The sequence below is a fragment of the Saccoglossus kowalevskii genome, chromosome 15 (assembly GCF_978046115.1).
Source record: "Saccoglossus kowalevskii chromosome 15, keSacKowa6.1, whole genome shotgun sequence".
NCBI lineage: Eukaryota > Metazoa > Hemichordata > Enteropneusta > Harrimaniidae > Saccoglossus > Saccoglossus kowalevskii.
Window position 1 is genome coordinate 29,685,290 of NC_140655.1, and position 19,645 is coordinate 29,704,934.

A 19,645-nucleotide genomic window follows, 5' to 3' on the forward strand; every position below is an offset into this window, starting at 1 on the left:
CTAAGACAGGAATATAAATGATTTACACATCACAAATAACACATGTACTTCATGAATACTGTCTAGAGTTTCCATTAGGATGTCATGTGTCAACACTTTTCAATGTATACTGACACAGACATGTATTCTTAACTCAGAATACTGCAACCAAAATGTGAGCATAAAAACAGGGTATAGATAGAAATGTTTATTACACAGCCTTTTTAAAATACTTAAATGCTGAGGCACTTAGTATCCTTATTGTACACAGAAATAAATATATTGAATATATGATATTATTATACATCTGTCATCGTAACGCCATAAGTTACAATGTGCCGTAATTTTGCGGTATTTTACAGGGTATAGGAAATGTGAATTCCAAATATGGAATGATTATGTGCGTAAACTTCCTCTAATAATAAAAACAAACATGGCTGCCACCAGAGTTTGACTGGATTCAACAGAAGATGTTCGCTGATTATGTTCTAAACTTTTTGGATTTCGGCATTCCCATGATGTATCCTTGGAAGGAAAAGATGTATAATTATAAGGTTATTACGAAGATACCTCAAAGTATGCACTCAAACAGTACGGCACACATCGACCTCCGCTACGCGTTGGTCGATACTCCAGCTTTATACTGTCTTTGTGCATACTTTGAGGTATTCTCATAATAACCTTGTATTATTTTATAACGTTAAACATTCATAACTGACAATACAAAGCTATACATGTATAACAATGACTGGGTGTACTTAATATGATCAGTATATGATGCGGACATGGCATGATGATTGTACTGCTCTTGTACTCATTGGTAGTACATGAAAGTATGCATAATTTAACATTAATTAAATATAATATTTGAAAAGCATGATATATATTTTTTTTCCTTTTCAAATTACTTGTGAGCCTGGCATCATTTCCAACACAGAAGCTACTGTCGTCTCTGTGGATGCTTTAAGATTCGGTGCTAATTGCAAGTGCATAAAAACATATCTTCACATAATTCTCAGATACAGTATGTTTGGAAGGCAGGGCAGACTGAACTCTGTTTTATACTGCTGTATAAGCAATCTGCTCCAGGAGTCAAACCCTGAACCTCCCTGCATGTGAGGTGTATACAGTAACCACTGTACTGTCGCCATGGTATTTATATAATTCTTTCAATTTGCATAGTTTCAATTTGAACGCATACAACTAATATATTGACGACACAGTTTACGTCATCCTCTTTAAATCGGTGTTACATCTACTCACCGTCTACTTCTGCCAATTCATCATCATTCAATACAAGACTTTTACTTCGTGGTAAATGTCTTCTGGGTTTACCGTTACCCTTGGAAACATCTGCTGGCATGGCTCCCGAGGCAGGCACAACAGTATCCATCTTTATTATTGACAATAGTAATATTCATTCACCATAACGCATTCCTAAACAAAAATACAATGCAATATTGTTGTTAAAAATACATTTATATTTAAAATTAAAAAAAATTAAAAAAATGGACCTGTCATTAGTAGGGAAAAATAGTATTGATGGGCAGCAGTATATTTGGCTCTATTTCATCTCAGCATATACAATATCATAAACTACAAGTATGATCAGATGAAACTGCCATTTGTTAACGTTTTCAATGCTATAGTCGACTTTCAGAGGTGGCGGCACGAACTTTGCATGAGGGGGCGAGATCTGAAATCTAGACCATCTGAAACACTATTTCCTGAATTTTGAGAGCCAAATTTTGCTGATGCAAAGTGTTTCAGCTTGATAGGGGAGGCGGAAAAATTATTAATGAAATGATAACAAAATACAAAATGTTGAACCAAAATTTTGACCAAAAAAATAAAGATCAAGTATACATAGATCCCTTAATTTTAAAATAGTGAATATAACAATATGGGCTCAAGTGTGCATTTGGTCAATATTCAGAAAGAAAGTTTTGAGGATGAAGGATGAAAAAATGAAGAATGTCCAATTTTACATTGTAGGAAACATGAGCATCAATACACAGCTATAAACATATACAATGAAGGTATTAACACAGTAGGCAATTAAATCAAATATGGGGGAGGAGGCAGAAGCAAGAAGAGCATAATGGTAAAGTGTTCCATATTTGGCAATGTTTGACCTTTAACCTGGGCATTATTCAGTGTAATACTAGTGTAAAGAATGCAATTCACAATGCATATGCAACTGGTATATTTCACTAAATATCATTTTTGTTTCGCAGTGCTGAAAAACAACTGGGTGAAAACTACCGTACTTGAATGTATTTGTAGGAAGCATCATATTACTGACGTATTATGAAGACAATTTGCTTATATCCCTCTAGACCACACTATCCAATTGCCTCAATCCATCAACATATTTGGCATGTGATCGGCAATAATTAACCCAAGTGTTAACGATCTCAGGGGATTAACGTTAGACAATTTAACAACATGGCTTTCAACCATATACTCATAAATAGACAAGTAAATCTTGATTTTTTTTATACAAAAGTAGCCGATGATGTGTTTTTTTTAAATTGGTGAGTCACGCTTCCCAGCTATTGGACGGCTGTTTGTTATTTGTTGCGCTGTGCAACTCATGGGGGAATGAAACCAAGATATTGATACTCAAAGCATTCTTTGATTTTCTAAATATTAAAGGAAGGAATTTTATTAAAATATTGATAAGAAACAATCCCACAATCCTCTTGGCACATTACATGAAAAATCACTGTTTCCCACAAGACTGCCATGATAGCCCAACATAATTAATGATTCTATTTTTTTTTCTACTTTATTTTCCTGAGATTAAATAAACAGGTATAGACTTTTTTTTCTTCATAAAAGTGATTTTAAACCAGGATTCATTATTCTTCATGTTGTATACCTTCTCCACTGAGGGTTGTTAAGTATGTGTTAATAACAAAAATCACTTAGTTGTGTTTTCTGAGATAACAGTGTTATTAATCAGGATCTTTGTGTTCTGGATTTATGTGGCATTTTCAGCTTAATTTGAATCTGTTATCAAAAGACGAGTTTCTGATTCCATGGTTGCTAAGCAATATGCGTGATTCAGGAGGGTGAATCAACATACATGTATATTCACTTCTGGTCAGCAGGATATATGTAGGATTGGGTAGATATTTTACTGTACTACCTTTAATTCTGTTCCAAACATGTTGAGTATGTTTGTAATCATTTATGTTATGTGTTATCATTTACAAAATGTTTGTAAAATTTGGGAAAATTGTTTTACACTCATAATGCACAATAAAGTTGAACAAAAAATAATTTATATCAGTTTGACATCTCTACATGCTTTTGTAGATTTTTCTGTGGAAACACAATTAAGTATGCCTATTAAACTTGGAATATACAGATATATCATCCTACATTCTTGGTATTTCGTAGGGTGAAAATGTTCCTTTAAATAAATGACAAAAAGCAAATAAATATGAACTGAACTTGTTTCAACGCAAAGTGAAAAAAACATATCCAACTATAAATCTTTATACCAAAGTAGTACAGATAAATTGACCAATCCAAGAAGACAAAGAACGAAAACAAAACAAAGTAGTAATAACAATTATGATTTCAAAACCCTAGTTTGGCAGCCATTGGGGATTTGAAATATATTGAGGTTCAAAATTAATTAAAAGTTTTCTCATAAGAATTAAGAATGACAAATCACAATAATTTATCATAGTTTTAGAAAATTCCTGCCCAAAACATGAGTTAGCCACAATCTCTCACCTAAATTGCATGTATATGAAAACAAGCCATGCATGACACAGTCCCAGTTAGTTATCAAATCTAAGTTACTTGTATATAGTTTTGTTAATAGTTAATATAGGTTGAACATAAACATGTCAGAGATATGGATCCGAAAGCTGATGCCTGATTATATGATGATTTTTTAACAGTAAAATGATTGACATTCAGTCATCTTGTATCTGATTGTTAAACAAGTACTTGTCCATATTGAGAGCATTAATTAAAAAAAAATGGCTGCCAGTCGACCATTTTGAATCCGATCTAATAAACACAAGCCATGCATTGCACAAGCATATATATAAAGGAATATTTAAAAAATGCCTGTCTAATGTATAGCTTTAGTTCCTTTGGATGGTACACAATGTGAAAGCTATCTGACCAAGTTTATAATACTTTCTGAAACAAAACACTGTGGAAAACAGTAGGAATAAAAAGGGATTGGATTGTAGATCTGAGGTTTAAATGCAGTCTGTAACCTCTAGGTTACCAAGTTTAATTTAAATATTATAATAATTTAAATATTTGACCAAATTATGCTAAACTAAACTAAATAATGTAAATACATGGCCTACCCGAAAGCATGCGTCTACTAAATTTCATTGACATCCAGTTAGTGGTTTTTGAGATATTTATGAAAACAGCTAAAATTGGCTAATTATGCAAATTATATATTTAATATTTGCAATTTTCAACCAAGAACTAAGCAGGTCTACGAATTATTCAAGAGCACTTGGTAACAAGTTTCATTGAAATAAAACAATGCTTCTTGAGATGAGAGGGACGGAAATATACATACAGGAAAACAAAATGAGTGCTATACTTACATACATACATACATACATACATACATACAGACATACTAACTGCAAAAACTTCAAGCACAACATTTTATCAGTCAGCACATATGTGACCATAGAAAAGGAAACTTAACACAATCTAATGTATTGTATTAACTTGAATAACCTTTCCTAATGTGTTACGTATCACCCAACCTAATTTATAAATTCTTAACATGAATAGTGATGTGTTTTGTCGTTTTTATAGAAATTTACAGTTGTGCATGTACACGTAAACTGAAATCAACAAAGGCATGTTCATTCTTATAAATATCTTATACGCATAAACCCAATGGTTTGAATTACCAATACACAATACAAAATGACTGGATTTGATAGGCAGATGCTCACTCGATTCCTCAAGTACTGATCACGCATATATCAGAATGTGTTAGGAAAGCATACTTCTGACAGCATACGTGTACAATGAGTAACTGCCATATATTATTAAGGTTTTTAAATGATTTATAATATTTTAACGACTCAGTGTAACATAATTGAGATTTTATATAATGAGATAATCGTATTTGTCATCTAAATTACACTGCCTATATACACAATCGCAATGGATTTAGATCCATTTGAAGCAATATTGCAAGCATTTATATCATGAATGAACAAACAAGTCAATCACTACTGAACCTTTGATCAGTACATAACACCCCCCCCCCCCAATGCTCATTAACTGATTTTCCACCAAAGAACATAAAATACTAAGTGGTGAAGCGATACGTGCATGGATATGTAACCGCAGAAAAAGTCCTGTAAAACAGCGAGCAAGATACGAAATGCACATCATCTCTAATTAGCCTGTTCTCTGGTATGAAATTAATTACATTGTAAAATAACATTTCACATTGAAATACTTAATAGTGAATGAAGGTACTTTGCATTATGTGTGTTGTCTAAGTTTATGAAATGTGATTTTAAAAGTGACTATAAAGCCACTCATCAGTTTTGAGTTTGTAAGCAGTTAACTAGAAAATGCCCATGATGCTCTGCTTCATTTAACATTTTCCTTTTTTCTCTATTATAAAGACTATGTATTATGAATATTTTTTGATAGCAAAATATTTGTGAATATATTGTACATGTTATGTTAGTGAATTTGACTCAATGTACAAATTAACAGAATCATAATTTAGCTGAAATGCCAACAATCACATCGAAGGAATTAAATATACTTTTTTTTTAAATTAACTACATCTTGAATTAGCAGTATTAAAGATTAGCTAATATAACATGGCAGCTAGAAAGGTATGTTTTACAATATACCCCTAATGCAATGTTGGTTGGTGAACTTAGTTTGGGGGTTGCTAGCTGACTTGACAGTGAACTTGGATTGTTTGTTTGTTTGTTCTGGGGTATTAAGATGCTTGATATATATGGGTTATCAGGTCATTATGTTAATTGTGATTTGACAGGACTTGATGCCCATGTCAGATGACAGGCATGTGATACAAAGTGAGTAACTCAATACAAGAATCTTATTGTCAATTTGGAGACACGCTAATGTAATCCAAACATCACTATTGGTGTAAAAACATATTAAAGAAATCATGTGGTGTTCCTTTGGGTCAGCACTTCATAGTAACATGACTGATAATGGTATATCCTGTCTGTCATGATGTTAGATACCTGTCGTTTATTGCTACTGTCAACTTTAAATTTAAACAACTACACGTGTAGTAATAATGTGTAGACATTGTGGTCAGTGAGAGTAGATTTGACTGATTGGACTGACTGACTGATTGAATGAATGAATGAATGAATGAATGAATGAATGAATGAATGAATGAATGAATGAATATGTTATCATTGTGAGATCAACGTAAACACTGGAGATCAACATAAACACTGGAGATCAATGTAAACACTGGAGATCAATGTTAACACTGGACATCAATTTAAACACTGGAGATCAATGTAAACACTAGAGATCAATGTTAACACTGGAGATCAATGTTAACATTGGATATCAATGTAAACATTAGAGATCAATGTAAACACTGGAGATAAATGTAAACATTCAAGATCAATGTAAACATTCAAGATCAATGTAAACACAGGACATCAATGTAAACACTGGACATCAATGTAAACACTGGACATCAATATAAACACTGGACATCAATGTAAACACTGGACATCAATGTAAACACTGGACATCAATGTAAACACTGGACATCAATGTAAACACTGGACATCAATGTAAACACTGGACATCAATGTAAACACTGGACATCAATATAAACACTGGAGATCAATGTAAACATTGAAGATCAATGTAAACACTGCAGATCAATGTGAACACTGGAGATCAATGTAAACACTGGAGATCAATGTAAACACTGGAGATCAATGTAAACACTGGACATCAACGTAAACACTGGACATCAATGTAAACACTGGACATCAATGTAAACACTGGACATCAATGTGAACACTGGACATCAATGTGAACACTGGACATCAATGTAAACACTGGACATCAATGTAAACACTGGACATCAATGTAAACATTCAAGACCAATGTAAACACTGCACAGATTCTCAGCATCAGTGGAGTGGCATATCGCAAGCAGAACACTACATAAACATACAACTTTAGTGCCGTGACATAGATCGCCTGCAATGCACAATGTTTTGCGTGCATAATCAGCCTTCCCTGTAAGATAAAAGATCATGAGATCAAAACAGCTGTCAATCGTTTTAAAATCAGATGTAAGTAGACGCCCTGATTATCTCTAATATGTGAATGGCACCAGCTGTACCTATTCAAATCTAATAGTGTTCTGAGATTTGAAACCTCTATTCAATGTTATCTCATTATTCATTTACATTTTATAGAACTGTTTTTATTGCAAAAGATTGGATATTTTTTTAAGGAAATTAAAAAAAAAAAAATTCCCACAGAAACTGATATTAATGATATTCAAATGTCTCTGGTTTTATAAGTCTACAACTCATGACTAATTTCAGGAAGATCAACTTGGTGCTTTTTGCCGGATAACTTTACAAAAAATTTATAACCTTTACGAAAATAAAATTAATTCTTTTTTTCTATTACATTTGTGTGATTCTCAAAGAATTGTAAGTGAGATGATTGATCGGAAAGAAGAAATGAAATAAAATTTTATTCCATGTATAATCTTGTTTCTCATCTGCGCAAGACTTCAGGTACTTTGATCATGATACTCCCACGAAAATGCAACTTCGATTTGGATTCGGGCAAAAAAAAAATGAAGATAAAAATAATTTTGTTCAGCTCCGCTGTCGACTTTGTCGAGCGGAGCTTATCATATGAGTGATTGTTCGTTGTCGTCCGTCGTCTGTGTTTTACTTTTTCGACTTCTTCTTGAAAACTAAAAGCCTGAATGCTATGACACTTGGTGTATATGTACCTTGGGTGGACCTCTCTTAGATTTGTTCATTTCATGATGATATCTTCAATTCTCTAATTTTGGTGAATATTTTTGTCATTTTTGGTAAAAAGTGATATTTTCTTCTTGTTAAAAACCACAATCATTTATGGTGAAAAATGATATTTTTGAATTTTGAATATTGTTCATTTTCTAATGATATCTTCTGTTCTTTAATTGAAATGTGCATTGCTAACAGCGGAGCTATCTCAGCCGAGAGGCTGCTTGTTGGTAAAAAGTGATATTTTCGACTTCTTGTTAAAAACCAAAAGTTCAATTGCTTTGATATTAAATATATAGATACTACATGTAGACCTTTCTCAGATTTGTTCATTTCGTGATGATATCTTAAATTCTCTAATTTTGGTGAATATTTTTGTCATTTTTGGTAAAAAGTGATATTTTCGACTTCTTGTTCAAGTCCAATTGCTTTGATATTAAATATATATGTACTACATGTGGACCTTTCTCAGATTTGTTCATATTGTAATGATATCTTTAATTCTCTAATATTGGTGAATATTTTTGTCATTTTTGCTAAAAAGTGATATTTTCGACTTCTTGTTCAAGTCCAATTACTTTGATATTACATATATAGGTACTACATGTGGACCTCTCTCAGATTTGTTCATTTCATGATGATATCTTCAATTCTCTAATTTTGATGAATATTTTGTCATTTTTGCTAAAAAGTGATATTTTTGACTTCTTGTTGAAAATCGCAAGTCTGATTGTTTTTATATTACATACATGTATATAGGTACTACAAGTGGACCTCTTTCAGATTTGTTAATTTCGTGGTGATATCTTCAATTATCTAATTTTGATAATTGTTTTTGTCATTTTTGGTGAAAAGTGATATTTTTGAATTCTTGTTGAAAACAGCAAGTCCCATTGCTTTGATACTATACATATTGTTCATTTTCTAATATCTTCTGTTCTTTAATTGAAATGTGCATTGCTAACAGTGGAGCTATCTCAGCCGACTGGCTGCTTGTTTAGTAATTTTTTGCACTTACAATTCGGCGGGCACGAGAAGTTACGCTGAAATAAAATATTACTTTTATTTCATTTTCGGCTCCTGTTCATTCGGCGGGTTCGCGAAACAAGGGATAATAAAAGTCTGGCCTTATTTACCAGAAATATTGCATGCTGGAATTCTTTTTTATTATATTGTAAATATATTTAACATAAACTTTCACTGGATTTAGCCACTAAATGTGAAAATGTAAAATATTGAACTCATTGTTTCACCAACAAATCAGTATTTTTTTGTTTGTTTTTGTTAGAATACTTTGTGCAAGGTGACAGATCATGTTCCAAGTTTGAAGATGATCAGATAAAATTGTTATTGTAACCACAAGAAGAAGACAATTTTAAGTGAAATTTCACCATAAGCCAAAATTTAAGTTAGATCTCGAACTTGTAAATAAAATATCAAGGTTTGAAATGATTTTGTTTTTAGAACCAGAAAAAAAAAGTTCTGATGAAGACAGACATTTCCCCCCTCATATACCTTTTTCTCTACTTATGATTCAGGCAAGGTGGAAAATACAAAGTTTTCATCGACATCTGCAGTTAACAGGAAAACAGTCTGCATGTAGTTGATATATTATAAATGCCACAATGCACTGCAATAGTGATATGTCTGCGATATTACTCACTGTGTGATAAACTAATAGGATTTTACAGATAAATAATGGGTCATTGTTACAGTATTATTTTTTGAAAAATGGTATTAAATATTATTATACATCTGTCACCGTATAAAGCCATTAGTGACAGCGTGTCGTAATTTTGTGGTATTTTACAGGGTATTTTAATCCTACCATACTAGAAAATGCGAAACTTTTTGGATTTCTGAATTCCCATGATGTATCCTTGGAAGGAAAAGATGTATAATAATAAGGTTATTATGAGGATACCTCAAAGTATGCACTCAGACAGTACGCAGTCGCATCGACCTCCATTGCAGAGATTTTAATTAATCCAACAATTACAGACTCCTGTAAGCAATGTTCAATTATTTCCAATAGAGATAAGTTTTCAATATGAAAATTTTGATGTTAGTAAAGTTTTCAATAATTTTCATGAATTCAGTAATTTGGATCAAAGATTTATTACATTGAAGTTAAGCACACGGAATCATTTTGGGAAAATTAAGTAACATCAAACATGAGAGATTTGTGAGCAGTCAGAACAGTGTGGGATAACATGCATAGTACAATGCATAAACTGGTAAAGTTCAGACAGTGCCACCAACCTTAGTCTTGCACGTACATGTTTTCAATATCTTTTGCCAGTTGAATTATGTGTCATTCTTTGTATACATGCACACTGACAAAAAAGTTTCTGAGTCAAAAAGAAAAGTTATAGAAATCATACTTGTTTACATTCAACCTTTGGAAGAGCAGCCACTGTGTCGTATTGAATCAGATCATAGAGCAAATAAACGCGAATATGTGAACTATTAAGTCCTGGTATTTGTGCAGACTTTGAACAAAATCAGGATATCGTATTTGGTCTACTAGGAGAACGTCTCTAAAGAACATTAAATATAATAACTGCATTTATTCTGCGATGGATTGACATATTTTGACTTTGGAACTAATATTACATTTACTCTATAACAGTAGTAGTGCATGTGTACATGACAAGTCTGTCTACCTTCACGGTAGGGTCATATTTGTATGACCCAGTAGACAATTTGCCATTCTATATGCACTCCTATTAGAGATATGTTTCTTATAGAGCAAATACGTTATCTGTGAGACTTGCGGGTACATAGATCAACATCGGTAAATAAAACGTAATGGCCGCCTGTGGGCCATTCTGGTCAACAAAATGATCAGGAGAGCCTGCTATTTGTGCAGTATTTATAACAGTTGTAATTAATTTATGTAAGGTCATTTGTGTCATGTAATCTAATATCAAATAGGAATGACAAAATTATCATAATTTTTTGTTTCAAAAGCGTCACATTCATTATTTTTTTTTTTTTAAATAGTTTTTTGTGGCCAGACGACAGTTTTGGACATTGAATGTCAATGTTGTCTCTCCTGACTTTTTTTTTTTGGATGTGCAATTTTTAAGTGCTAGTGCTGACAGTGCATTTTTGCCACAGAAGTCATATTCATGTTTGGGACTACAGGACAGGGCTGTGCAGACATCTTATTATCAAATGGCAATTTAAATGCACTATCATGGCATCAACCAGGCTCGGTCGAACACAAGCACCTGCAGACCTTAACCAAAGTTCTCAGTATTCGTTAGTGAATGAATCTCGGCCAGTGGAATTGGCCTTCCCATTGAGTCTGTGGCACACTCACCCAGGGTAGGGGTCGACCATTTTGGTGTTCAGCCTAAGGTAGGATTTGAACTTGGTCTACCAGTGACCGGTCACATAATTATTGATTAAGCTGATTTGTACAAATTATATTTTGAATATGAATATATATATTTATTTTTTATGTTCATTTAATACAACATTCGGACAATATTTCCACAAATTGACATGTGACAAATATGAACAAAAATTGACTCAGAGATATAGCGTGAAAAATGCCGAGATAGATTGTTGTATCTCAATTTTAACAAACAAAATGGTCGCCATTCAGTCATCTTCAATTAAAATGACACATGGCTGACAGATGTAGTTTGGCCAAATAACAAAATGGCTGCCAGTCAGCCATTTTTTGATTATGGAACAAACTGACATTGACATGTATTCCAAAATGTATGATGTATGTGCCAAATATGAATGAAAATGGTACAGAAGTTTTTAAGATATAGTACTATGGGCAAAAATCTAGATAGCTGTCAATCAGCCATCTTTGATTCAATTGTGAAACAATGCAAGTCAAAGATACTACGTATTCAATAAACAAGATGGCTGCCTGTAATAGCAACCAACAGATTCAGTCCAGAGGGTTCTGAAATATGACTCTGGACACATAGAAGGAGACTAGTAAATAGCATTAATCATTCATTAGAATTTTCTAACAATTCTTGACAAATCATAACCCATGTCATTACAATGTATTTACATCATCACATGTAACCAATAAGATGAAACCTTTTAAACATATATGTAGAAACCAATAATAAATTCTATCAAAATCACTATTTTTATGGAATCATTCCTTGTGTGCAAAAAGTAGCTCAGTGACCATCTATTTTTAATCTGTATATTCATTAGCAACTGCATAAAACGATATTGTAAAAGTAACAAATAATATTTGTTTTAATAATAGCTGACCGTTTAAAGCATTAATATTGTTTCTGATATATGAACACATCACTTTTTATAAACTTGAATGAAATAGATCAAAACATAAATTATCATTTTGAATGACATTGTCAACTTTTTTTTCTAATTATATAAACCCATATATATTTTTAGAAAATTTTGAGCAACACTTGTAATATTTAATTATTAATATATATATTTGGTTCAAAATTAATTACTTTAAAATACTTCATTCTCGCTTGGAATAAATTTTCACTAATATACACCCAAAAAGTCTTTTCAGAGAAAATTAATTACAGCAAAAATAAATTATTTTACAGTATTATAGAAATTATAGAAAACATCCAAAATGTGAAAAAAGTTGCACCAATATTTTAGTGCAAAAAAATCTATGGTATTTGAATAATTATTGATATATTTTGGGACATGGTAAACACACAAAAAATGAACGTATTAAAGCTAGCTATACATCATTTGGGATTTATATTGAATAATTTATATTGAATTTCTGATTAAATATGAAACCAAGACAGATATAAATCAGTGAGCCATTAGCTGAAAGAATCAAATCTTGTTCTAGTGTAATGAGTTATTGCTTTCCTAAAGCTCGTAAAATAAACTAAGGTATATTGGATTTCCACCATTATATGTAACATCACAGAGCGTGAAATTGCAGCTTTGATAGAAAATTTGGGTTAAATGTTGTAAAAGCTGAGACTGAAAAGTAAAATAATCTGCATGACAATTAATACTACCGGTAACAGTATTGTGTTTACTTTTATCAAAATCTTTTGACGATAAAAACATCTCTGGAATTTATGCAAGTGTATAAAGCTAGTATAAGCGCAAATATGGTACTGTAGAATACTTTATTTTCGCTTGGAATTTATTTTCGTTGAAGGGGTGATTCCGTGAAAATAAAATCCAGCGAACATACTTTTTTCCCTATATTTCACATTAAACTCATCAAAAATCAGTGAAAATAAATTCCATACAAAACGCCCAAAAAGCTTTTTCAGCAAAAATTAATTCCAGCGAAAATAAAGTATTTCACAGTAACCTGGAAGCTAAATCCAGGCTGTCTGGTTAAGACAATCGAAGATGAGATGCTTACATTCACTCAGAGAAGCGTATAAACAAAAAATTTTAATTTTTTTGGCATGTCACATGGGACCCATTATCAAACAACACTTTGCACAGACTGTGATGTTATATTAAAGACATCCTACCAAAAGTTTCTACCCAGCTTGCAACATCAATGAATGATAAATTACCCATCATGCAATATATAGCCCAAGGTTGATTTGTTTGACTGTCAAAACACATCATGTTACAAGTCTGATATTTCACATTAGTCTCGCTACAAAAGTTAAAAATTCAGATTCAATCCACAATATTGTCAATAGAGTGAATCAATCTTGCTAGACGACAACCCTTTATCCTGATGGCCTGAAATAGCTTGGATTTAAATCATAATATTGCTTACAAGAATAAAACATGTTATTGTCAATATTTTTAAAACCTCTGTCTTTGTAGTTGCCTGAATCAACATTGTAGGACACAAAAAATGTCCTGTCTTTGTAATAATTAACTTTGAACAAAATAAAAACAGATAAAACTAACATGGCCTCCAGATGGACATTTTGAATCAATTGAAACACAAAACAAATTGAGATGCATTATTACCCATCATGCAATTACACTCAATACATGTGTTACAATTAGCATAAATACAATGGGTTAACGGAATTTAGAGTACGTTGGAAGTAGATGGGTCATGTGACAGACACCTGGCTACGTCCCTTCTCCAATACCTTCACCTTATTAACATTACAGTTAAGGCAAAAATGCAAAAACTTGCATTTGTATTCTTGAAACTTGTGATAAAAAGAGTCAATGTTGTCAAGACATGATATTGTGTATTTGTGCAGAAAATCTCAATATATCACTCCACACCTGTCTGCCTGCTAAACAACAAAGCCGAGAAACGGATTTATTAACAGTAATGTTTGACTAAATAAACAAACAATGTAATCCTCTAGAAAGTACTCAGTCTTGTCAATTTCAAACAAACGGGGCCAGTCAGTCTTGTCAATTTCAAACAAACGGGGCAAGTCATTTGAATCTTCTCTGATTCTTTTATGGAACATGAATACGTATACCCGGTAGTAATTTAACAGATTTCTTTAATTTTGGTGATTTATGGAAAATTATATAATATACCAGTGAAGCATCCTGAAGACAAAATATTCTCATAATCTTCTGAAATTAAATTAAATATAATAATTTTCAGTACACATATAAAAAAGCCAATCTGTACAATAACAGCAAACAAGAATTTTCACTAAAAATAAATTTATAGATATCATGATGAAATTAAGAAATCTATAGAGAAGAAACATACTAAATAAGAAAGCATACTGACAGTGGTTTAAAATAGTATCGTATTAAAAAATATCAGATTGTTTGTTATTAAGTATATCTTATTGTGTTTATATTTTATGCATCATCACAAAAACAAAAATAAAATGTAAAAATATGAATACAAAATTATGTATTTTTTAACCCTTTTAAATCAGGGGATCACCAATAGAAGTAGTGCAGAAATCAATAAATTAGGAGCAGCATATTTTATTTATTTAAAAAAATATATAAAAAAAAAATGAACATGTATCTTATTTCAATCAGACTGATGGGAAATTGAACAATTCTGAGACTTAAAGCCACCCACAGTTTGAAGTCAAATGTTTTGAACAAAAATGAGCTATCAATTTGTTGAAGATAGAAAATCAGATATATGTCAACAAGGTGTCTGGCAGAAAAAAAGTCAAAAATGTTTTTAGTCAATGACAATCAGTGAAATTATCTTCGTTTTGTAATCTTTGGAGACGACAAAGCTAAATAACAGGTTATTATCAGTTGAAGGGATTCCATGTATGATCTGATTAAATCTTGGTTCACTTCAACTATTATTGCATTGCGACACATCACGTACAGACATGCGATCCAATCGGGAAATATTGCCTAATTTGTTTTAATAAAGGCACTTTAGGATATGTTGATAGAAAACATGACGTCAGAGAAGAGTGGACCCACTGAGTTGTTTTTAATATGTATACATTTATATGATGGATACCAAACAGGGAACAAATAAATAAACTACAGCATATTCTACAGTGAGATTAATCTATCGCAGCAACTGCCATCAATTTTACTATCACATCTTAGAAATCTACATTGGTTTCCAGTCATGTGATAGAGGGACTGTGGTTTTATCTGTGGTAGTTAGGTTATGGGAATTGCGATTGAATTTAAGGCATGCAAAAGCTGTAAATAAGGTACTTCCTATGAGTAAATGTACAGTAATATTGATATTAATCACAGAATGCCATTTAATTACTATTTTCTTTTAGCCAGTATCATACTATTTACCAATCTGATTAAAATAAGATCCTTGTGGGGATATGTTTATATTTCTTTCTTTATTATTTTATTAAAATTATTGTTTGTTTATTGTTTTCTTTGTTAATATATTTGTTTACATTCCTTTCAACAATTTTTTTTTTTTTTTCGTTCGCGAAATCGTATGTACAGCGAAAAAACAACAACACAAAATCAAAATCAAAGTAAAATAATAAAATAAAAAGGCATTAATAACAAAAGTAATAAAAAATAAAATAAAAATAAATGTATAGCCAAAATAATTAAAGCATGTACACTACATCAGATTTTAATAAGATTGACTATTTACCATTTAAAGCTGGCTTTGCCAAGCTCAGATTGTATTGTACAGTTGTACATGTTGAGTGCTGCTGATACAAGACATTCAGGTGAACTACTTGATACAATTCAGATTATACAATTTGTATGGTAGTTTTGAAAGCAAGCAAAGCAAGGTGTTAATACAGCGCCTGCTAGAAAGCCTTCACATCGTCAGCAGGTAATGGACGAATAGAAAGCTTAGAAAGAACTCCTATATGTTGAGAATAGAAATATGAAGTATAAATAGGGAATATACAAAATTAAAAATGTAATAGCTGGTTGGCTAATATTTCATTGAAATTTTAATGAGTGGTTCTCAAGAAACATGCGGTACAGCTAATTTATGTAAATTTGATTTAAAATGATTTCCACCCAAAACCGATCATCACCTACCTACATACGTGTATGTTTCACGTTTTATTGAAATCTGAGGAGTGGTTCTTGAGACACCTGTAAACAAAATGCCTAATTTATGTAAATTAGGTATTTAATATGCACAGATTTCAATCCCATACTAAGAATGCCCCAGAGCACCTACAGTATACAAGTTTCATCTGTAGATTTTATATTATTGAGAAAACTGAAAATTAGACAATTATTATGAAATCTGATGGTCATTTCTTAATATCAGTATAACAAAACAAAAATGTACATATACACACAGACAGGGAAACCACGAGAAGTGTCTGACAATTGTGCTTCACTGCAAAACACAAAGTTCATTCACCCCAAAATCAAACTGTATTCTACAGATTAGAACAAAAATCCTAGAACAAATCCATCTTACAAACAAATTAAATTGAATGGCCCAAATTACAGTTGCCTATACACTAAAGCTTTTCCATAAAGTAGCGTATTTAGCGATGCGTATCCTACCATTAACGTAACACAATAAATGATAAAAAAATATCATTATATGATTTCCTCATTTGTACTTCTTTCAGTAGCAGAAATACAAATACCATTATAAAACAAAATTCCATCATATCAATAAGTCTGACAGCTTTAGTTGCAAATATATTTTGTAAAATTTGGCTTTCATGGATTACAGATGCTGCTAATGATTAATAAAAGCATTGATATCAGGAACTTGATCTGAACTGATTGATGGTGGATATTATGACCAAACTTTTCTCTGCCAGAATTTTTATCCTTGTAGTGCCAATTGAATTTTTTAGCTGGATGAAATTTTTGCTGAAAACCACAAAATGAGTTGATTTTTTTTTCTGATTGAGTGCAATATATCAAAACATAGACCCTCTGTTAGAGGGTCTATGATCAAAATGAGCACAAATAATCTCCTCAGAAGGTTTCAATTCTCATTTCAAATTTCCTGTTACAGTAATAGTTTTCTCTAATTTTGAGACAGAAGATGATGTTTTCTAACATATAGATTCTGATTCATTTGATTTTTAGCTTCCTATAGTAATAATGAAGTGGCAATGTATAGAGGTTAACATGTCATTCGTGGATAACTCTTTCTAATGTTCTACTAATGTCAGTTTGAAAATGGAGACTTATAGATTAAACTATAAGAATAAGAAATGATAATAATTATCTTGAGTGTACGTTACTCGGGAAACGTGATTTGAACTGAATTGAATTGAACTACTAGATATTTTTTGGAAGTAATGACAATCTTAAAGAAATATAGTTGAAAAAAACACCAAGATATTGTTGGGTTTTGTGATTGTCTAGCATGTCAAAAGTTCAATGTGCCATTAAAATTGCAAGAATTATTATTACGTTGTATGGCGATATAAACAGTAATTATAGAATTATGATAAATGAGAGAAAGCTATATAAGGTCATTACAAGGATACTGCAAAGTATGCACAAAGACAGTACAGCTGGAGTATCGACCGATGCAAAGCAGAGATTGATGCGACCACGTACTGTCCGAGTACATACTTTGCAGTATCCTTGTGATATCTTTTTCATTATATAACTTTTCTTCCCAGGAATATTTGGAATTCACATTTCCTAATATGGTAGGATGAAAATACCTAGTGTAATACCACAAAATTACGGCACGCTGTAACTTATGGCATTACAGTAACAAATGTATAATAATATATTATATTCTAGCATACATGTAGTTAAACTATTTATGTAACTTGACCAGAAATGTATTTCTTCTAGGTCTTTGAAAGTCCGCATCATTAAAAGACTAGTCAATTTTTTTTTTTCTGAGAAGAAATAAATAATCAATAGCTAATACCGCAAACCCAACTCCCCAAGGACCTGTCTAATCTTATTATTATGACTTAAGCTAAGGAGGTGAAGAATTGTAAATCTAGCCTCAAGGCTTAAAATTGTTGGCCAGACATTTCGTAATTTGCTCAGTACCAACCAAGGCTGATTTTATTTTATAGACGGTAAACCAAATGACGAGATGAGAGGAGATCAACCAGGCAAAGTATGAAGATCTGAATTGTTCCAATTATTAAAGTCAGATTTCTGTTTTTGTTCTAGTTGTTGTTATTATTGATACAAATTGATTGGCTGATCTGTGCAATTCGCAAATACACCTTCTTGATTAACTCTAGACAAAAATGGTTTCTGGGGCATAAACAAATTATACAGACGGCTGTAAATAATTATAGTAATTAATGTTCCAATAAATAAGTGTTCAGTACAGTACAGTACTTAAGGCACTCAACAGTTAACAGACACAGTTAATCAGAGAACAATTTACTCATTTTAACATTTGATGTCCAACCATTTCAGGCTTGTATGAACATCGCTTTTATATGATGTACCAACGATCTTAATATTTTTCCCGCCAAAATTCGGGTGCGAAATTTTGAACAATTTTATGTATTTTTCGATAATTTCTTTCGTAATTTTGTAGTTTTATGTAATTTTTGGTAATTTTGTAGTTTTATGTAATTTTGTAGTTTTATGTATTTTTTGGTAATTTTGTAGTTTTATGTATTTTTTGGTAATTTTGTAGTTTTATGTAATTTTTGGTAATTTTGTAGTTTTATGTATTTTTCGATAATTTCTTTGGTAACTTTGTAGTTTTATGTATTTTTCGATAATTTCTTTGGTAATTTTGTAGTTTTATGTATTTTTCGATAATTTCTTTGGTAATTTTGTAGTTTTATGTATTTTTCGATAATTTCTTTGGTAATTTTGTATGGACATAATATCTCATTGACTAAAAGTCTTATATGACAATTAATTTGAAAATATACAGAATTTGATATAGTTCAACTTTAAGTGTCACCAAACTACAAAATGTTGGTTATAAATATAGTGATGGTTGCCATATTTTGAACTTTTTTATTTTATCGTTTTTGTAGAAAAAACATCTTCCAATATTTCAAACATTTACATTTTGGCATGTGTATGTACCGGTAGATAGACAAAGTGTTTCTGGTTTTCTTGAGAATCTTGGTTTTTTAAAAATCTTTTTCATTGTGTTCTAATTAAACTGTTCGCCAGATTTTTTTCAAATTAAAATTTTGTATAAAACAGAATGTTTATTGTTGACTAAAAGCCATTTTTATAAATTTTCTCAAAGATCATGATTAGTTGATTAAAATGAAATAAAGATGAAGTTGTCAGAAGAATTCCAATTCAGTAACAAATATATTTGTCTAGACTTACTTCAAAATCAC

The 19,645-nt window shown here is 31.5% G+C and overlaps 1 protein-coding gene across 1 annotated transcript in view; it reads right to left on the bottom strand.

Moving 5' to 3' along the window:
• LOC100374538 (uncharacterized) overlaps nt 1-19,645 on the bottom strand; it is a 62,680-nt gene that overhangs the window by 22,024 nt on the left and 21,011 nt on the right. The window contains exon 2 of the mRNA XM_085490699.1: nt 1,243-1,416. Coding sequence (XP_085346825.1) covers nt 1,243-1,372 — 130 coding nt within the window. The 5' untranslated portion in view covers nt 1,373-1,416. The remainder of the gene's footprint in view (nt 1-1,242; nt 1,417-19,645) is intronic.